General features: G+C 39.0%; 3 protein-coding genes across 5 annotated transcripts; 2 read left to right on the top strand and 1 right to left on the bottom strand.

Moving 5' to 3' along the window:
• Nucleotides 1–1,173: 1,173 nt before the first annotated feature.
• Nucleotides 1,174–7,353, top strand: drc4 (dynein regulatory complex subunit 4). 2 transcript variants are annotated; one of them, XM_026999445.3, is made up of 11 exons: nucleotides 1,174–1,341; nucleotides 1,557–1,646; nucleotides 1,831–2,028; nucleotides 2,144–2,350; nucleotides 2,470–2,524; nucleotides 2,744–2,949; nucleotides 3,217–3,384; nucleotides 3,631–3,717; nucleotides 3,898–4,107; nucleotides 4,403–4,468; nucleotides 6,991–7,353. In XM_026999445.3, the coding sequence occupies exons 1-11, from the start codon at nucleotides 1,339–1,341 to the stop codon at nucleotides 7,138–7,140; spliced, it is 1,440 nt and encodes a 479-aa protein (XP_026855246.2). In that variant the 5' UTR covers nucleotides 1,174–1,338; the 3' UTR covers nucleotides 7,141–7,353. The 2 variants fall into 2 exon arrangements, with proteins under 2 accessions (XP_026855246.2, XP_026855247.2); XM_026999446.3 differs by lacking the exon at nucleotides 3,631–3,717.
• Nucleotides 7,354–8,930: 1,577 nt separating this feature from the next.
• On the top strand, nucleotides 8,931–12,864 carry mthfsd (methenyltetrahydrofolate synthetase domain containing). 2 transcript variants are annotated; one of them, XM_026999594.3, is made up of 8 exons: nucleotides 8,931–9,107; nucleotides 9,207–9,310; nucleotides 9,404–9,517; nucleotides 9,898–10,011; nucleotides 10,151–10,241; nucleotides 10,333–10,445; nucleotides 10,900–11,025; nucleotides 12,024–12,864. In XM_026999594.3, the coding sequence occupies exons 1-8, from the start codon at nucleotides 9,080–9,082 to the stop codon at nucleotides 12,609–12,611; spliced, it is 1,278 nt and encodes a 425-aa protein (XP_026855395.2). In that variant the 5' UTR covers nucleotides 8,931–9,079; the 3' UTR covers nucleotides 12,612–12,864. The 2 variants fall into 2 exon arrangements, with proteins under 2 accessions (XP_026855395.2, XP_026855394.2); XM_026999593.3 differs by lacking the exon at nucleotides 9,404–9,517 and adding an exon at nucleotides 9,560–9,673 and having other exon boundaries at nucleotides 8,935–9,107.
• A 2,228-nt stretch (nucleotides 12,865–15,092) lies between these two features.
• Nucleotides 15,093–18,630, bottom strand: foxf1 (forkhead box F1). The gene is made up of 2 exons (XM_026999521.3): nucleotides 17,317–18,630; nucleotides 15,093–16,267 (listed from the first exon to the last, which is right to left on the bottom strand). The coding sequence occupies exons 1-2, from the start codon at nucleotides 18,296–18,298 to the stop codon at nucleotides 16,104–16,106; spliced, it is 1,146 nt and encodes a 381-aa protein (XP_026855322.1). The 5' UTR covers nucleotides 18,299–18,630; the 3' UTR covers nucleotides 15,093–16,103.
• Nucleotides 18,631–22,071: the final 3,441 nt, after the last annotated feature.

Below are 22,071 nucleotides of genomic sequence, written 5' to 3'. Positions count from 1 at the left end.
TCTGTGCCAACAAGTTATTTTGCATATTAAAATTCCTGATATCTATCTTGCAAATATAGCTCATGGCATGCTATGTTACATATATCCAACTTTCACTGGTCAATGTCTTATTCATAGGGATGCTCATATCAAGCATATTGTGCCAAACAGCCAACATTGTTTGTTCAAGACTATGTTTGGTTGGCAAAAAGATAGCCTAAGGCAAAATACCTCCGAGGCCTCAGTGATAACCCAAATTGTTATTTTCCAGTGTTTCACAGTAAACACATCAAATGGCTCAAATATTTATGTTTGATTCAAATATTCATATTGATTTAAATATTAATATTTGATTTCCAATGCAAAAGTTTGTTGACATTATTTTCACCTGCCAATGAAATATCTATCTCTAAATTCTAAATAGATTTTATTTATTTATTTATTTTTCATTTTCAGTGATCTGAGCCATATTTCTGAAAAGCATTGCAAGGGCAGTATCATCAAATGAGAACCAGAGAGAGTGTTCAGAGTAATAGCTGCACTACCATTTAACATTATCTTTGTGTTACACACCTTTTGGGAGACCCAGCGCTGGTCAGTAGTTTCACAGCTGTATATTCCCAAGATCCTCAGACCTTTAACTCTTAGCCTCTTATCCTTATCATTTATATGATATAAAGTCTGTAATTACAAAGGAAAGGGCAAACTCTTAACAGTGCCTAGTAAGCCCTAAAGACAATACGAAACGTTTGTATCAACAAAGAGAGGAGCAATTGTTCTATTGTTCAAGGTATTGTAGGCCTACTAGCCTAAGTAACAGGCTCCAGCTGCCCTCTAGGGGACAGTCCGAACTACATTTAGCCTATAAATGAAATATGGAAAGCTAATCTGGTTTGCAGTGGAGTCTTAATTATCCTTGTTTTCTTTTTCATGTTTTACGTTACAGTGTTACATTCTGCTTTAACTAATAGTATGTATTTAGGCAATGAAAGGCTCGACAAATAATCAGATTGAATGTCTAACAAACTTTGTGCAGATCTATCCGCACACACAAGCTAATGCACAATATAATACAATGCATAATGTAACTTTTTTTCGAGTCAATAAATTTTTATTGCGAATCTGCGTTACTCAGCTCTTGCCAAGATTTTAAATTCTCGTATCGCGATATTTGAGCTTTCGTTGCCATGACGCTATATTGTGTACAAGCGACCAGAATCTCAGTTTATGATAACGTGAACTGACTAGCTGGTTAACCTAGCTAACCTATTTAGTTATTTATTTTTAACGCTTATAGGTTATGTAGGTGGTTTCTTCATATGTTTTAACTTTATTTCTGATTTTAACTATAGCAAAAACATGGTAAGTATGAATATAACTTTAGATAATGCTAGCTAGCTAGCGTGTTCGTTTTTAGCTTAATAACAAGCGTCAGTTAACCTACCCCAGGTTAGCTAGTGTTAACCTAACTAGGTTACTGCTTAGTGATAGCCAATAAAGCCTACTTCATGCTATCTAATTAGGTAGGCTAGATAAATGTAAGACGGATTAGTAACGTTCAACCTATAATATTTCAGCCTCCAAAAAAGAAGGGCGCAAAGGCTGCCAAGGGTAAGAGCCCTACAGTGGTCGATGGCCTTTCTACAGAAGAAATGACAAAGGAGCAGGTAAGTAGCTACCGTTTGTGTCTAATCGTCTATCTTGATAGTAAAGTAATTCCTCTAAACGTAGCGGTCATCACTGAACATTCACCGAGGTAGCTAGCTTGCTATATTTACATTTTTTTTGTAAGCCAAAGTTGATTTGCTTAGTATGCCACGTTATGATCCATTGTTGAAACGTCTTCATTAGCTGGAGGAGCACATTGTCCGGCTGCGTGAGGAGCTGGACAGAGAGAGAGAAGAGCGTAACTATTTCCAGCTAGAAAGGGATAAGATCCACACTTTCTGGGAGATCACCAAAAGACAACTGGAGGAAAAGAAAGCTGATCTACGGAACAGGGATAGAGAAATGGAAGAAGCTGAAGAGAGACATCAAGTCGAGATCAAGGTATCAGGACAAATGATGAGCGTTAATCTGTGGCTACATACTGAAGTGGCTCTGAATTGTCCTGCAAGGTCCTTCCTAACTGGACAGATCTCTTATTTGGTGTATTATTTTCCAGGTGTACAAACAGAAGGTGAAACACTTGCTATATGAGCACCAAAACAGCATTGTAGAGTTGAAGACTGAAGGAGTGGTTGCCACCAAACTCATGCAAAAAGAGCAAGCTGAACTGGAGATGGAACTGCGGAAAGGCATGCGCAATCTGAAAGTGGACATCAAAGAACAGGAGCTCTCCAATGAGAATCTAATCAAGAGCCTTAAGATGGTGTGTGCAAGATTATGTTTGCTTCCTAGCACCCCATGACCATTGACATTCTCCATTAATAGAATTTTGTCTTTTAATGATGGTTTTGTCATGTTAACCAATATCTTTTCTTTTAACAGAAACGTGATGAGCAAATTACCAAGCTGAGGAATGACTTTGAGAGACAAGTACAAGGTACACTTAATAGTGCCTGTCTCTGATTATATGAGATTTTGTGAAACCTAATGTTCAATTTATTTCTGCATTATGTGATAACTTATTGTATTTTAACATTTTGCTGTGATTTTAGTTATTTTACCCCAATGATTTTAGTTAAAAATGTGAGTTGGATGTGGAAATGTGGACTATATTATGCAGCTCTTGCACAGAAAATATGCTGATCTTGTCCTGCAGAAATAGAGGCAAAATATGAGAAAAAAATGCAGTCACAGCGTCAGGAGCAAGACTTGAGGCGCAAGACTGAAATCCATGAAATAGAGGAAAGGAAGAACACTCAGATAAACACAGTGATGAAAAACCATGAAAAAGCTTTCAGTGATATTAAGAACTATTACAACGATATCACTCTTAACAACCTAGCCCTCATCAGCTCACTTAAGGTACAGTAATAAGAATTATCCTTTACTGCTGGTTAAGCTTATATGACATAGATTTACTCGCTTGATTCACAAGTCAGCTTTAAATAACGTGTCCAGCAGCATTTAATTTGTCTGACATGGTACTGTGGTATTCAGATTTTTTTTTTTCTTGGTTAGCCATAATAACCCATCACCCATTCAGTTCTCTCTAGCTTCGCACTTCTCTCTGATGTCTTTCTCCTTGACTCATGATTGCTCTCCCCTCCCCATCCCTCTGGTTCTGTGCAGGAGCAAGTAGAGGAAATGAAGAGGAAGGAGGAGAGGCTGGAGAAGGAGATGGCTGAGGTGCTGCAGCAGAACAAACGTCTGACGGAGCCCCTGCAGAAGGCTACTGATGATGTAGCAGAGCTCCAGAGGCAGCTTGCCAACTACAAGAAGGACAAGGCCTCTCTGGCCGTATGCGCAAGAACCTTTACAGGCTCTTTTAGATTTACTCTGGAGCACTATTACTGTTTCATGCCTGCATTTGTTATTATTCTGTTGTTCCATATTTGCATGATAATTTTGACTTTAAGGTTTTACAAAAAAAAAAAATTATTGATATTGCATGTCTAGCAGGTTTGCAATTAATTCTGGACTTGAAGGCAAAACAGTCATCATTTTTATACAACTTCTAAATGAGCCCATTACACACTTTGTCAGGGAACCAAAGCACGTCTCAAGGTGGCAGAAAAAGAGTTAAAAGACCTGAAATGGGAGCATGAAGTACTTGAGCAGAGATTTAGTAAGGTGAGCGGGAGCACTGACAGGAAATGGGTGCCGTTATTTTGGTGTTCTTTTAGTTGGCACTTTTATACAGGGAACATGTCATTGTGCTTTTGTGTTATTTTATTAACGTGTCAGCTTCACCGAAACTTGACTAACGTGGTGTGTTGCTCAGATTGTCCACTGCCATTTCCTGTTCCGTAGGTGCAGCTAGAGCGTGATGAACTGTACCAGAAGTTCACCAAGGCCATCCAGGAGGTGCAGCAAAAGAGTGGCTTTAAGAATCTGCTTCTTGAGAGAAAGCTGAATGTGCTTACGGACACGCTGGAAAAGAAAGAAGCTCAGCTCAATGAGGTTCTCTCTGCCTCCAACTTGGACCACTCTGCCCTCAACGTCATCACTCACAAGCTTGAGGTACAACAGCTTAGTCAAACCTGAGTGAATCTGAAACAAATCGTGCGTGAACTAAGCCACAGCCATGATTATAAATTCTTATGGAGACATATAGATGAAATTTGCATTAGTGCTACAAATGAGCTTAGCAAAAGCAGTGAGTTTTTAGCAGATTTTTCTCTGATAAGAAATCCAATGAAAATACAATTTACACATTGTAATTCCTAGAAATTCTTTTGGGGTTCCATTGGGTTAGAGGAGAGAATTATAGTTCTCATTTGAGTTTTGAAGAACTGTTTTTGATTTTTGCTTATAGGAAGTGTTGGATTCTAAAAACATTGCTATCAAAGATCTACAGTATGAACTAGCTCGTGTTTGTAAGGTATGTTCAACATCAACTCAAAGCTTTGACATTACACTGTTGTGGACTTTCAACATGATTTTTGGATTTTCAAAATAATTCAACATAAATATATCTGATCTTCATTTCAACAATATTGGTAGATAAAGGTGATATAACAAGTATCATGAAACATTTACATTTTTGTAGTGCATTATATAATTTAAATGAACATAAATGCAATATTTTGCGTGGAAAAAGAAGGTACACCTCTGCTACATCAAATACATAAAATCAAAATGGGTGTCTCAGATCCGGTGCAAATGAGTAGAAAAGTAGTCACCAGTCTTTTTAAAAATAAGACTTCCTTTGGAAATGTGAACAAAATATCTAAATTGTAGACGTAAGATACGTTAAAAAAACCTTCACGTCCCTATAGCCTCCCTTCACGTCCCTATAGCCTCCCTTCACGTCCCTATAGCCTCCCTTCACGTCCCTATAGCCTCCCTGAATCAGGAGGCAGCAGTGGCTGCCTTTGTCTTTTCTCTATCTGTGAACCTTTTGATATGTTTGTGCTTTGAGTGAGTAATACAAAAAGTTGTATTTTTTTCCCAGTTTCTAGCGATCTGGTAAGAAAAAAAGGTGGGGGATTTTGAGCGTTTAGTGAACCTTTCATCTCTTTAACTTCTTTGATCAAACTGAACTTGTTGGATAAGTACCCTTAAACATCGGATGCATTGTTGAGTAATGGTACTCTAATTTAGCTCTTCTGGACAAATCTACACTCCACAGGCTATAACACAAATAATTCGGTCCTTAACCATGGTGAGTAAAACCTCATTCTCCCACGCCAAGTGAAAGTTGTATATTGCTGTCTTTTTGATGGCCCATCCCAAACCATTTTTTCTTGAGTCAAATTTGTAGGGAGAGTGAAACACTCTATTTGAGATATGTGTAATAACTCTACTGAATAGCTCTACTAGGTAATAAGTGCTGATATCGAGGGACGGAGCAATGATAAATGTGAAAAATGCTGCAGTTTTATCACTCATATGGCAGATATGATTGACATGGTAGATCTGGGAGATTGGCCTGTCAGTTGTGATCAACTGGTTGATGACCATCGCGTTAGAAGATTCTGTAATTATTGGAGGGACCAGTCTTATTTTAACCTCAAATACTTAATTTGGTTTGCTCTTTGTTGTTGGTGTGTGGTATCACCATACCTAGATCAAAGGAACTGTCTGAGGCCTTCAGAAAGATTATAGATGCCTATTGGTGTAGAAGTGGCAGATCTCCAAACAACTGGAAATCAATGATTCCACTATCCAGAAAATCACATATATAGGAGAAAATTTCAAACAACAGCCAACTTGTCTAGGCCAGGCTGCTCCAGCAAGTGATCAGATTGCTGTATGCTAAAATAACTCCTAAAACAAAGACCAGGACTTCTTTAACAGTGTGCTTGGGACAAACTGAGTCCAGGACTGAATAAAAGCAAAAGAAGACGATTGGAGAAAATCCAAGATAGCATTTGACCAAAAGAACCTGATTATTGTAAAGCAAGGTGGTGGAATGTTATGGTTTAGGGGTGCTCTGCTGCATCAGGGCCTGGGCAGCTCCCCATCAGAGAAAGCACTATGAAATCTTTGTACTGGAGGGTGCTTGAACATAATGGGAGGCCATTTGTCAGAAAATTGAAACTCAATCGAAAGTGAACCTTGTAAAGTGACAATGACCCTAAACATTCCACTAAATCCACCAAGGAATAGTTAAAAAGAAAGAAATGGAGGGTTCTGGAATGGCCATGTCACCACCCTGATTTAAAATCCCATCAAGATACTGTCGTATGTGCAAGAAACCTGTCAGCTCACAGATGAAAGATTTATGCATAGAGGAATGGGCCAAATTTTCACCCAGTTGATGAAAGAGGCTGGTAGACAGTTATAAAAAAAATGCCTACTTGAAGTTGTTTCCAAATGGGTAAAACCAGCTATAAGATCCAAGGGTGTACTTACTTGTATTTCTGTTCATTTTTGGTTGAACAAATGGTTCCAAAACCAGTTTTACATTATTTTTGTTCAGTTGCATCACTTTTATCTATAAATACAGATTAAATTAAGACCAAATATTGATATATCCACATCATGGGGGTTACTTATGGTGCATATATGTTATTTTATATCATTTTATGTTTTCATAAGGTTCAAGAATATTCTTCATGCTTTTTAAATCAAAATAGTATAAAAAAAGGAACATACTTGTATTTAATTTATATCATAATTTATATCATAACAATGCAATTAGATGTTTTTTAATTTATTAAATGTTAAATATAGTTAATGTTTTATCAGAAAAGCACTCAAAAGCCTTGACTCACTCTTGAGGACACCCAGTTATACTATAATTATTCTATTTGAACTCCCATTTGTAATGGCCAGGTAATTAATAGGGTATGAGGTCCTTCATTAACAGGTTTATGTGTGGTTTCATTACTACAAAACCTGGATTGTCTGAAGGTTTTCATATACATTGATGTCCAAATAACCTGTTTTATCCCAAAGGCTCACAATGACTTGTTGAGGACATATGAGGCCAAACTAAAGGCCTTTGGCATCCCTGTGGAAGAACTGGGCTTCAAGCCCCTGGAGAGCAGCGTGGCAGGGCAGACTCTGGGCCAGGGCCCTGCAGGCCTCGTGTCTGCCCCCCTCTAACTGGACTGCCTTGACCTCTTCACTCTTATTCAGAGACACTTTCACATCACCCAACATATCACAGTGTTTGTACACATCTTTTTTGTCTTTTATTTATTCTAAGATTTCTTTTTCTTCCTCTGGAGGACTTCTATAACAATCTAAATAAAGGTCTCAGAAAGGATTTTTTGGTGGGAGAGGAGAAAATATGTAATAAAAAGTCTGTAGTCTGAATGCCTTTGTCTTACATTTATAACCTATGATGTAGATAATCTTGCAAATGCCTAGAGAATGTTGACAATAAAATTAGTGCACAAAGTTCTCTATTTACCGGTTTTGCCAAAACAGCATAAAAAATAAAAGGGGTTTATATCCTACACAAAAGGCTGTATGCAAAATCAAGATCTGGGGGAGAGGTTTAGTGAGAGTACATTCTCCTAATGGATTCCAGATCCCAAATACAGAGCAAAACACTAAATGCACACCACACACAGCAAAGGAGGAAAAGTGGAGCTGCTTGCATGCCAGCATCTCATTTTATTGTGCTTACAGTCGCAGCACTGACAGAAGTAATTGTATGAACTTTCAGAAATTCTAACTTGTTTTTTGATATTTGATAAAGTCAAATTTAATCCATCAGAATAGCTTTTAAGGAATGTCATCACATTTAGAAAACTCATATTACCATAATTTGCTCCAAAGATTGAACTCCTCTTAATTTGCTTAGTTTAATTGTACTGCATATGGTTAAAAAACATCCACAGAAGGCTCATGTTACTTAATTTACTGGTACCTGCTAATAAGTGCATGTGAACGGATAATATTTACGGCACTTTATATTTTAAGAAAAGGTTAAATAACGGTCACTCCCTTTGCTTTATTTCTCTATTTGGAGCAGTGGTAGTTAGTGGTTAATAAGGTCCTTAACTTATAATTAAAAGGTTACTGGTTCAAGCCCCACCCCTGGCAAGTTGCTACTATTGGGCTCCTCAGCAAAGCCCTTAACCCTCAATTGCTCCAGTTGTTAGAACTGTAAGTTGCTTTGGATAAAAGTGTCAGCTGAATGCCATAAATATAAATCTGTTTGTGCTCTCATTGTGAATTCCCCTGCCTTGGAAAATTAATAGAGAGAAGGAAAGAAGCTGGCATTCATCAAGAGGAATTTAACTAAAAGGTCGTACTAAGCATTTCAGCAACGTATATTTTGTGCAAATGTAAATTAATATTTATTAATGTATTCCTCACAGTAGTTAGACTGATATATTACGTAGTCATACAGCAGCCCATCATTTCATCTATAGCAAGGCAAGGCATTTATCTGTGTAGCACTTTAAAAACAACCGAGGCTGAACGGGCTCAATATTACAATTAACATAAAATAAATCTTGTCTTTAATTATCGTAGTGTCCGGGTGATCATGGTAAATTGTCTGATGACCAATCACTTCCATACAAGAGAAAGTAAAGCTGGCTTTGTGTTTGGCGCCCCCTCCTGGAAAGATGTTTTAGGTTACACGCATGTAAACAAACAGACAAAAAAATCGTAATATCTCTTTCATGTCGAAATAATTATTTTAATAATTACAAAATAACAAGCATTTAATAAATGTTTAAATAATATATTTTTTTAATTTTGTAACATTTTTAACATTTAAATATGTTCCAATGATGTCTGACTTTTTCGGATTTTGTTTGATATCGTTATCTTACAACTGAGTAGTTAGCATACAACAAACAAAGCATAAAGCTTCACACTTCAACAGTATGTATACAACAGTACAACGAGATTTGAACTTTTAAGGACACCGTAGAATGAACTGGCCTTTATTTTGACAAGCTAGCATCGGCTGTTATCGTGAGTTTATGGACACCTACATTTAGTGCATGACTTTGGTCTGCATTTCGTCATTGTTTAATCTGTCTAAAATTAGTGGATGTTTTAAATATTCCCGTATTGAACTATGGAACATTCTATTATTATTAATCAAGGTAAGCGGAAGAGTGCTGAGCATAATACACTTTGAATGTTTCTCAAACCAGGCTCTGACCTGTAACCGTTTATTTTTGTGCGTTTGGTTATTGGATAAGGGGCGACGAAATGGGACATTCGCCAAAGGGTGTGGGATTACATCGAGGCGAAAAATCTGGCGAATTTTCCACGACCGGTTCACCACAGGATTCCCAATTTTAAGGTAGCGCCGTTCGACTTGGCATGAAATGCGACTGTTAGCTGTGTTGTCAGACTGAGCGCTGTTCACATGGACGTGTGCTCTCGGCGCTGACAGACGGCCGTGCAGGGCTGCAGCAGACTCCTGGTCCTGCAGGAATTCATGTCCAGCAGGGTGGTCAAAGTGAACCCAGACAGACCACAGGAGCAAGCGCGCTTTGACACTCTGAAAGTAAGTGACCTGCTTCTCAGCACCTTTTTTTTTCCTCTTCAGGGGGCAGAAGGGGCCTGCAATAAGATAGTAACTTTAGATGTCTTCAGAAAAACCAGTGAAGTCAAAGTGGATCCAGATAAACCACTGGAGGGAGCTCGGTTAGCTTCCCTGCAGGTACCTTTGTCACTTTTGCTTAGTTGTACATGTGATAGATTTTTGTGGATAAAAATAGTTATATTCTTCATAATGAGTATGATTTTTAGATTCCTAGTGAATGTCACATGCACTGCAGAAATTTGTCCTTATTGCTATGTTTTATGAACCATCACAGTAAAAAAAAAAGAAAAGAGAAACAGTCCGGTTTTGGCTAAAATATCAATGCTGCATTTTGATTTCAGGCTAGAAAAGTGTTGCTTGTCCCAACGCCTCGACTACGTACTGGACTCTTTAACAAAATTGTTCCCCCTCAAAGCCCAACCAAAGAGGACCTACGAGTGTGCTCCACCTCTCGGGTCATTTATAAACATACACCATACACACATCTACCATTTATCACTTTCTGATAGTTTAACTTCTGTATTTATATGGGTGAAATGTAAATACTCCTGTTGAGGAAATGTCAAATTATTGTCCCACTCGGTGTTTGTCCAGGGGGTTAAGGACTTCAGTGTCCCAATTGGTTTAGATGCAAAAGTTCAAGTGGATCTAGTGGTGGTTGGATCTGTGGCTGTATCTGAAAAGGGTAAACTTGTCCCTCATTCATGAAAAGACATTACCGTTATGTTATCTTTTCTATTTTATAAAAATCGATGCTGAATTGTCCACCCTGCTAGGTTACAGAATTGGCAAAGGGGAAGGATTTGCTGATATGGAATATGGCATGATGGCAGCAATGGGAGCAGTTAATGAGTCCACAGTGGTTGTGACTATTGTTCATGATTGCCAGGTCAGACCCTTTAGCCGGTTTACAATACCTTTACTGTAAGGGACTGCATAATGTAAGGAATTTAACTAGCTGTTTATATTTAGTGTATAGCACTCAGCATTACATGTCGGTTTATGTATACATTTACATGTTTTATAGAAATATTGGAACATTATACTGCAGATAGTTACAATCAAGTGCTATTAAAGCAATATGAAATTTATTGTATTTATTTCTGTTTTTTTTGTTTGCTATGTCAGCACAGTGTTTAATTTTGTACTTGTGAGTATTGTGTGAAAAAATGTTAAAATTGTAGATATTCCCTATATATCTGTGGCAGCTCATCCAGAATGCTTCACCTTGCTTGACTTTCATTTGTTATTGTATCTTAATCTTATATATCTTATATATTAAAGTATGCTTCAGGCCACTGTTATTGAAGACAATTCTTACCCACCTGGTTGCCCTCCAACAGGTTGTGAACATTCCCGAGGAGCTGATTGAAAGTCATGACCTCACAGTGGACTACATCCTCACTCCAACCAGGATTATCAAAACTGATTGTAACCACCCTAAGCCAGGGGGCATCATTTGGTCCAAGGTAACTAAAAGTACCTGGACTCTTACCAAGAGTTCATATTGACTGCTGTTACTCATATATGTAAGCTGTTATGGTCAGATATTTTTAAAGCTGCTGGTCAGATATATTTAAAGCTGCTGTTAACTAATGAAATAAGGAACAGAAGCAACAAGTTGAATTATTATGATGTTACACTCACTGAAATGTTATGCTCACTATAATTTTGACTTTTTTTTTGGTTCTTCCCAGAAGTAATGTGGCGTTCCCAATAATGCTATAACTTGCATTGTGCTCACGGCACCATGTGGTCAAATTCTTCCTTGTTTTATCGCTTTGTTTTTGTGTGTTCAAGTTAAATGTAATTTTTTGTATGTCCCTATATGGCAACAGTCTGGTTATGGTGGTTGTTGCCCAAGTGAATTAGTGGCTATGTCTGTTTTCCACAGTGGCTTCGAGCCACCTTAGTCAGCCAGAGTCTGAACCCTCGGGGAATAAAGAAGGGCATGTTTCTGAACTTCTGGCATTTGTGGTAGTTTGTGCCTCATGGATGAGGGGAAGGTCTGCAGGTCGCCGTAGAAACAATAGAACATGTATATCCTGTGAAAATCTGGCTTTGACCCTAGCAGATTTCCCCTGGAGATCTGAAAAGATGTCTTATTATAACTGTGGGGGAAGTAAAATATCCCTGCTGATAAAGATGAGTTATTGCATGATTATCAGAGTTTATAACAGCTCCTGCCTCACTTCCTAAAATATGCTGTTGCTGTTATCTACTGCATTTTATGATGCTAATACCATCTGTCTGTGCTGTTTTGATAATACCTTTTGATTTAATGTGAAATCAAAAGTAAACTGGAGTAGGAATGTGACATTTTAGTAAGTGAAATACATGCATTTTTCATGAGGATTTTACAATATGCTAGCACACAGCAAGTCCTTTGACCATTAACTTTACTAAATACAACATCAACTGGCCCATTGCCTCAATCCTGCAAACATTATAATCATTATGTCTGTAGTTGGATACAGAGATGCTGGAGAAAATTCCCATCCTGAAAAGACTGCAAGTCCTGGAACAGAAGGCTGGTAAGAAGGTCACATTGAAGTCGTTCCCTGGCGAAGGTCAGATTGTGCGGGATGCGCCTCACCCCAGGCACCCAAAACCTGGCTTCAGGCATGAGCCCAAACAAAAGCCAGAATACACGTGCGATGGAACAGCGGGTGACGGAGGTGAGAGGCTTGAGGGTGGTGGTGTGGAATGTAACCATCCTCAGGGGCCCATAGGCACGCTGTACCTGGGAGGTATCCCAGCAGGACTGCGTGTTGGAGAGCTGAAACGCCTGCTGAGGGAGCGTCACGCCATGCCCTTTAGGCTCACCTGGCAGGGACCGAGGCAAAGCGCCTTCCTGGACTACAGCAACGAACCAGCAGCGGACCGCGCCCTGGCTGCCCTGCAGGGCCTCTCCATCAACGGCCACGCCCTGCAGGCTGAGCGAGCCAGGGGCCGCAGAGCTGGATGGACGCCGCAGAGACCCAGGGACATGGAAGCCAAACGAACCACTAATTGCACTGTCAGCAACACTGTCCCAAATGTTGGGGGATGGTAGGGCAAAGGTCCAGAAAAAAGGATGGAAGATTTCTTTTGTAGAAAAAAAAAATTCTGTAAGGTAATTATTCAGAAATAGAAATCATCTCTCTGGGAAATTACATTCTCATGACTCAATGAGTTGTCATTGAATTGTTTTTAGACTAGTCATAAGTTTATCTTTGTTACATTTGTGATCCTTGTAATGTATAAAGAGTATTTACGATAAAAGGGTTAATGGAATGCACAGTACCAAATAAAAGATAGATTATTAATCTGTTCTGTTGATGAGTTCATTTTAAGGATATCATATTTGCTTTTTTGAAGTGCGTCTTAAGGCTGATTTCTTATGTGACCCATTCCAGTCACTTTAAACTGTGCAAGGCTCTTTTAGGGGTTTTCAAGGGGGAAATGACATCCATTATGGAATAGAAAAGCTGCCTGTGCTTTCTACATGTATTTTATTATTGTTATTATTATTATTATTATTATTATTATTATTATTAATAATATTAATACCGTTGGTTGAGTAACTTGGGTTTAATTTAACAAAGTACCGCTGTGAGCGCATTAGTAAAGCATTTTTAACGGATAAGCAAATTGGGGCTTTTGATATGTCCAGCCTCATTTGCGAGTCCATCACATGTCTGTGATGCTTTCAAAACTGATGAGAGATTCCTGCTCAACGACAATCAGTCTCTACAAGTATTAAGTTTATCTCGGTGGTTTTATGCAAGCCTACCGTTTTGAGACTTATTTCAGTGTGCGGCCTGCGATCCCTTTTCAGGACGTGGCCCTTGCTGTGTTGTTTCCCACAGCTGAAGAGTGAGCTAAAACGCATGTCTTCGTCAGGCAAATTAGACTGCACAAGCCCGTGACTAACAGCTGCGAATCGCAGAAGTTTTTTGTTTTGTTTTGTTTTAACTTCATCGGCCAATTAATGTGTGGTTATAGACCAGAACGCAACGCGGATCCGCCGCCCCGGTTAACACAGCCCACATGAAACTCATATCATCGGGTTCAGTGCATGTTAATGGCAAAGATAACGCAGGGACAGGATACCGGGGCAGGTCCTACACTAAGCACGCTCGTTGCGTTGAAGCGTCGTGGTTCTCCTTCCCAGCTGGACGAAAGCTGGCCGCCTTGCAGCGTGTTTTGTCACGTCGCTTGTCGAATATGAGTCCAACATGCCTCCTGAGCCCATGTGGCTTTTATTCTTCTATGATCAGACAGCTGTTTTGTAGCCCTACGGCTGCTGTGGGTTGAGACCGGAGAAATGTACTGTTACAGCGCGGCATGCAATCGAATCATGTGCCCAACAGTCATACATTCGGTTAACGACACTAACAAGTGATTATTTCTTCTTCACTCAGTTCTGGCAATAGGTAGCGTAATCTATACATTTGATGGTTTTCTCTTATACAAATGTCAAAGGCTTACTTTAATTGATTTGTATAACTTCTTATTTAGCTTCATATTATTATTATTATTATTATTATTATTATTATTATTATTATTATTATTATTACTACTACTATCACCGCTATCATTTCTAATACTACTATTACAATTAGCCTAATACCCTGACTACTATTGCGGCTAGAAGTACTATCTTAAAACTACTACTATGACTGCTACAATGTTTTATTCAGCACCTCTAACATGTAGCCATTAGGTGGTGCACAATACTCACACTCGTATACGCTCTCAATACTGTTGATGGCCTATGTTGCAGTTCTGACATTTTCCGTGCTGTCTTATGTCTAAACGTCAAACTAATAAACTGACCATATAACTGAGAAAATGAATCATATGCAAACGTTTGGCTGAATTTTAACTGTTTCGTCCAAGCTCATGAGTGCAAGTGAAAAACACATCGCAGAATAGCAAGAAAGCATCAGCAGAGTACGTTTCTCGTGATATAAATAATTTGATTTTATAATCTACATGCTGACGAATTGTCATGTCTACGTCTCTCAGCCCAAGACAGAGCATCTGCAATCATTACTGAAATAAAAGAGAGCATAGTGGCTGGAACAGCGGACCTGTATCCTATAATAAGAGTGCGAGCATTGGATCAGTTAAATGGATCCAATTCAAATGTCACGTTATTGCCGAAAAAGCAATCCTTTAGAAATGTGGCGTGCATCGAGAGGGTTATTTAGATAGGACGTATTGTGTCCTAATTCTACTTGCTTTACACACCAGAAACATGCAGCAGATCACGGAGAAAACATGCAAATTCACCACCTTATAATAATACTAACATTGCTATTAATAAAGTAATAATACTACAGCACAACAATAACGACTATGATAATAATAGTAATAACTTTGAATTCCTAATTTATGAACACACGATTTTTGACTTTGAAATTGGAAGCGATTATTTAAAAATGTGTTTGCAGCGTACAAATGCTCTCCTCTCTCATCGACGTTTTTACCGACGCACTCAAATCCACTGAATCGCGTTCAAAAAATGAGTACTTTGGTAAATCTGATGTGTATGAACGTTTTGAACAGTTTAATTCAAACTGCATGCCATTACTGGTTTTATACAATTTTATACAAATCGTGCGTATATAACCTAATGTCTAAAGACATCAAAACAGGAAAAGAAGCCTACTAAAAGATATTAACTACACCATATACATTTTACAGTGCTGGAAAATGACTCGTGTCAATACGGATATACAAACATTAACACCAAACATAAAAAATAACAGTGCTTACATTTAACCTTCATTTTCTGTTTACACTGAATAAGACAGCGTCTGGGCAAATATTGCCAATAAAGCGTTCAATACTATGGCTATAATTGTACAATCAAAATATAAACAGAATAAATAAGTTGCGCTTTAACGTTTAAAAGTGCCTTAATTTTCCTTACTTATGATAGTCTAATGGATTTTAAAGACTTACACTAATTAACCAAACTTTAAATTGACTGTGCTCAGACAACCAACAACTCGTCCTGAATGAAAATAATATTAAAAATACACAATACAATTTTCACTGAAAAACAATTCTAGTTCCCTTAGTGACAACGTGTATGTACTACTGTTGTATCTTTGAGGACAGTCACATACTCTCAAGTGGTAGTCATCCGCCAGCAGAGTTAGTACCAAGCGGCTGTTGGGAGTTGAGATGCACAATAGTTTGTTTCTAATTTACTCTGTACATACATTTTTGCACTTGGAATAGTTTTTGCACTTGGAATAGCGTTGATAAATTTTAGATTCATCACCGTAGGCTATTTGTGCCAGGAAAACACCAGTCAAGATTTAGGTACCCGACTCTCTCTTGTAATGTACTTGTACCGAGTTTGTCATCATTGTTTCCATCGTTCGGGAACTGAATTTAGAATTTTAACCTCCATGTATTTTTCTAGCGTCCTCACTTCAGCCCCGCTGTGCTCCTTTAGGCCTGAGTTCTTCCCGGAACCCCACAGCCGCCGAAGGGATCAGTGGCTTTTTATCAGTGTTGAATTGTCATTTCTTTATTACCAGTGCTGTCACATCACGCAAGGTTTGATGTCCTGATACGCGACTTGTTGATGATGATAATAAGAACCACTTCCAGGAGAATGCATAGTTGACGATGTCATGGCGTTGAAAGAGAAGACAAATTCCTTCCTGTCACACATGCTTGGGGACTGGGAGTGGTACCGTGGAATACCTTTAGGGAGAACACATAAACCACCTTTATTATTAAAAGGCATTCTGATGGTTCAAACTCACATACTTACTTAACCATGTTTGGAGGATTATAGGCCTCATAAGCGCATCTGTTCCGTATTCAAATTTAAGGAATTATAAGAAATAATTCAATTTTATTTAGATTAAAAACAACAGCAACTAATAATAATAATAATAATAATAATAATAATAATAACAATAATAATAATGTTACTTTTTATTATTATTGTTATTGTTATTAGCAGGTGATAATTAAATGTTTCAATGGTTAGGGACAGAGGTCAAAGCCAACAATTATTAACTTAGAGCGACTTCGATTTATTTTTAACCTAAATTTAGACCACAGCGTAATGGCAACATATCAACTTATTTGTTTTACATATATTCTATGTTTATTGTTATATTGAAAGGCACGAGTTTCATAGAGCATTTAATGATCAATATCTATTTTGTTCAGCCGATCGTGTCGCTTGTTACCACTTGTGGGGAGTAAAGCTCTGGCGAGTTGACTCGAGGGTGAGATAACTCTTAATTGACAGTGGACCGCTTGCATGCGAATCCCACAGGACACAGGCTCCCCGCGCGCGCTTGTTGTCATAGCCTCTGGACTGGCACAGTTTTAAACACGAGTCCCAGAAGAGACATCGTCTGCCTGCAGTCACAAACCATCTCACGGAATTTAGAAAGAAAACAGTCGGGGTTCAAGCCCTGATTATTGTTTGCCGTTGTCCGGTTTAACGAGGACGAGAGGTCAAGTAGCCTACTTACTAATATAATATTATAAGCAAAATATTTTTGTTACCTAAAGAACACCATTTTAGAATGAAATTGGGTTTTACGCCAACTGGGTGCTTTAAGGATGGCTTCTTTCTACTTCTTTGAAAATGCTGGTTTTTAGAAAGACTGCATTTGAATACCGTTGTAACACACATGTAACAAATGTAATGTTCGTATTGAATAGTGCAAATTTATATAGTATCTTAAATTAATAACCCTACATTATCGGAGGTTTTTTTTTCAAACAGTTACCTTGTAGGTCGGTAGTGCTGTGCCCATTCTGATGTAGATATGACTGGTCCAAAGAGTGTGTTGGTAAGCTGGGTTGCAAAGGATTTGCTCCAGGGTTGCATGGAGATAACGGTTGCTGTTTGATGTAAGATGCTCCGTTATTAAGAGAGGCAGAAGGCGCAGGAGCCCATGCCGATGTTGTGCTTGAGTAAACGGGATGTGGTTCCATTACTCCGCCACTGGTCAGGAGTGGTGACGCGGAGTTGTCATGGTGGGGGTACTCGCTACCTGAGGAGCCTGTACAGTTCCCCATGTAGGAATGTCCACTGTTTGCTGATAGATGCGACATGGAATGTCCTGCCAACCCCATTCCATCCATGTTGCTGGCTAAATGTCCATTCATCATTCCAATGCCGCTCTCTAAAGATAAACTGTTTGGAGGACAAGATAGTCCTCCGCCGCTCCCCTGGAAGTTATAGGACTCGGGCAGATGATTGAATCCAAGTCCGTTCATCATACTGTACATTGAAGGCTTTAGTGCCTGACATTTACGCCTGAATCCTCGCGGTCTCCTACGAAAAGAACCCTCCTCGAACATGAACTCACTGGCGGGGTCGATGGTCCAGTAATGGCCCTTTCCTGGTCTCCCAAGACCCTTGGGCAGCTTAATGAAACACTCGTTCAAAGACAAGTTGTGACGCACGGAATTTTTCCAGCCTTGGTAGGAGCCCCTGAAAAACGGAAAGCGGCTCTGGAGAAACTGATATATCTCACTGAGAGTTAGTCGTTTCGTAGGCGAGCTTTGTATGGCCATTACTATGAGGGCAATGTAAGAATACGGCGGTTTTTCGGGACGACGAATTCCAGCATTTGTCTTCTTGGTTTTAGTGGTCGAGGAAGCCGTCTCCATCACCGACGACTGACCGTGTGGTTTTTCAGGCGCAGACATCGGACTGCTTTGGGCAGGGGTCTGCACTGATGGCTGCTGTACCTCGGCCGTCATTAGATCTTTGCGCGACACCAAACGCTTCTAAAAATCCCCACTGCAAAGCTGGTTTTTAGCGAGAGCGTAGAAACTTCGGAGTTCTATGATCAGCCCGCTTGTATCATGACCCAGTACAGCTTCACAAAAATCTACACGCCAAGAAAAAAAAAAAAAAAAAAAAAAGAGAAATCACCGTGTAGACACTCTCGTGTGCGTAACTGCACTGTCCAACTTTTGGGCAATTCCTATGATAGTACTGTCCACAATTAAAAAGAGCCCGAGACCAAAGGGAGCTTCTTTCGGCTTCAGTCCTTCTGTTCTCCTTCGTCCTTAGGAGATCGCCCTTTACTTATCTGTTGCCATCAGCGCCTCGCAAGCTCTTGACCGTCGGGACGTCAGAAGCGCATACCGGCCCGCCCATTCCCCGCCCACCCAGCTCCGCTGGGGTGGGCTGCGAAAAACATCTGGCAGCCGGCTCTATCTACGTAAAACATTTTTACTGTTAGAAGCTAAAATATATCTAATTGCCTGATTTAATAGCTTATAGCGTGTCACAGAGTTCACATGAAGTTTACATCGATTAGTTGACCAGGTTATTGTTACTGATTTTATTAGGCGTAAACAATTAGCAATGATACCATCAATACTTTATAATTATCCTTATCTTTTTACTTCTTTTGATTGTCTTCTTAAAATTAGTAAAACATTCTGTTCCGTAATGCCATAATCCACAGGTTTGTTACACGTCGTCAGTATAGGACCTCGCACAGGGAAAAAAGGCTAAATGGTATGCGCGTTACTGGGAGATTTTTTATTTTTATTTTTATTTTACAACAAAAGCAATCTCAGAAATGCACTTTCAAAAGAAAAAAATCCTTAACCTAAACCATTGTAGCGCAGGGTCCCGATTTCTTTTTAAGACAGACAGGAACATGGGCAGGATGTTTATACTGCAAAATGTAAACATTTTCCCTGGCCTTCTTTAAATAAAAAATCAAGCAAAAGCCCCACAAGAGCTGCTAATACCCATTCTGATACAATGTGTCGGTTTTATGCAGAGCAATGTATTTCTGAAACTTCAAGCTAAATGTATAGAGATTTTCTTGCCGTTTTCATTCATAAAGACTTCCTTTCAGACAGAGGCTCAGTATAGCCTCTAGATTGGAACTTGGTTATAGGAACGCGCATGAAGGCTGCATTTTCATCCATCAGTCATCGGTGAGTGAAGACATGTCAGTTTTACTTGTTACATGAATTCGGACACCGACTCATATTTTAGTGTATTCGATTTGCTAATGGTTACTCTCATGCAGAATTTTAATTACTTTCATGCTTGGAGTTCTCTAACCGTAAATGGTAATTCGTTTGCATTTAGAGCTCTCCAAACATACTGATGCAGTGTAAAGGTAAAATAGAAAGCAATTAAAAATAAACGCCCGGCAAAAATGATCGGATCTTATAATAATATCAACTCATATATGTTTTATATTTTCCGGTATTCAGGGCTAAAATCAACGAGCACACGTGCATTAGGTACTTAATGAAAAAGGTCAATATTTCGCATTAACCGAAAATATTCAGATTTCCAGGCAGAGAGCTGACCATTTCTGAACGGCATATGTGAGAACATTTAGTGCTGTAATAACTGCGGTTTTAAAACAGACCATTGCTCTCCGGAGAGTACGCGAGAGCCTCTGGTGTCAGCCTCAGACAGCTTGGCAGTCCGCTGCACGAGAGTAGCTTGGTAGCCTGTTTCGCTTTTTCCTCAGGGCTCACCGTTTCATACTGGCATGAATTTCGCCAGAACATGTTTTTTATCTTGCTCCCGGATTCTGCCTGGATTTATATGCATCGGAAGTCAACTTACTGCTAACCATACGATAATGGTGCAATATTAATATTATAGCCTATATGTTAATATAGCAGTAAACAGAGTTGTATTCCACACGTCATCAACTACTAATTATGTTTGCTTTCGGGTAGTAAATGTTCGATACCGATTTTTTGCCACATTTTGCATGACATATGTGACCCGGGAAGGTTAAATAAAAATATACAACTCTCAGAAGTAACCGAGATGCTGGCTTAGGTAGGGCTAACGTATCCGCTGTTGTGACCGGGTCTGAAATCCAATTAAGTTACAATCCGACAATACTTACACATGGGAAAGTATTGTTTTAGCCGGACTTACATCGACATAAGGCACTCGCTCGAAAGAGGCCCATACATTTATCAGCGCAGCGGACCACCCAACATGCCAAAGGGAGAGGCGAGCGCCAGTCGTTTCTTTCCACTGCATTTAATTAACGTTGATGACTTCATTCCGATAGCCTTCATTTCAGCAGCCTCAAGCGCGTTCTCATACCGGCGTGCCCCTCTTTCACACTCTTTTAACGCGGGAGGCCATCTTTGACATGCCTTCTCAAACCTTATTTCCGAGGATAACACATCCTCAAACGTTTACCTATTTTAAGAGGGGGCTGTGCAACGCAAATTCAGTCGACTGGAGAAAGAATACTGATGTCTAGCAGTTATTTTACCATGATTTACGTTTTAATATTCGGAGATTTACTCAGTGTAGGGTTAGGGTTAGGGTTAGGGGGTTTTTTTTGTTTGTTTTTTGTTTTTTTTGTTTTTTTGTTTGACATTTAGTATGCCTATGTGAATGTATGCATTTTGGTAAAAAGTACAATTAGCGTTTCTTTTAATTTGTGTTTTTCGACTTTAGCAACCTTCCGAGTCTGTTACTTGGGTCCACTTTACTCTCGTGGGCGCACATTTTCCATGACGTCCTCCAGCTAAATATCTGACGGCATGTACAGGATCACCTCGTCGTTATGTACAGGATCGCCTCGTCCCTATGCTTGCGCCGTTGTATTGCATACATGCTGAGCAACGTGTTATATTAGCGAAAAATGTCCTTATAATTTTACAAAATTGTCTCTCACGAAAGCCAGTTCTTAACAAGAAACTGATTCTGTAGCAAGACAAATCGCGTAAATAATACTGACTTCTCAAGTTTGTATATTAATGTCGAATTTATTTTGAAAGAAAAAAATGAGTTTAAGAGATGCTGCGTTTTTTATAAAAACATATTGCGCACGGGATTTTTTTACTCGAAGATAATCCCTAAATGCCCTTTAGGTCTGTAAATAAGTTCTAGTATTTTAAGCAATATTTTAAGGGAAAGTTTATATAATTGTTATAATAGCCAGTGTTGTCATATTGCATGACCTAATCATTATTAACAGACCTGTCTATCTGTCGTTTAACTGCCTATCTGTCTACGTGGCAGACAAATGGTGCATTTTTTTGTCTGATGCTATTTACTTCAATAGCATCCAAGTAAATCACCTTAAGATTTTGTGTGTGTATCTGTGAAGCCAATATCTTGTTCAAATGTTCTCCATATCACCTGTGACTATGGCAGGTTGAACTAAAACGAGCTGATATCAGGAAAAGGTACGCTAGACCCAGAACATAAAGAAATCAAAGCACTGTGCAAGTCAATGCATCGCAACATGAAGGAAAATACAATATATGCTACTCTGAACTGAACCACTGAGAGTATTACAAAAATCAGCATTCATATAGCCTAGTCCTCTTTCCATCTCTGACAGTCTGGCAACACACGGGCAGTCCTAATTTTGGTAGAGATTGACGCTTATTGTCTACCATGGATATATGATTTAATTATATGAGATACAGTAAGAATCATACATGGTGCAAAATACACAATTTGCCAGAACAAGTTACCAAACTAAATACATAAACATACGTAAACTGAAGCA

This window comes from Electrophorus electricus, chromosome 6, assembly GCF_041902795.1.
Source record: "Electrophorus electricus isolate QZ-2024a chromosome 6, ASM4190279v1, whole genome shotgun sequence".
NCBI lineage: Eukaryota > Metazoa > Chordata > Actinopteri > Gymnotiformes > Gymnotidae > Electrophorus > Electrophorus electricus.
This window is presented reverse-complemented; position numbering and strand designations above follow the sequence as displayed.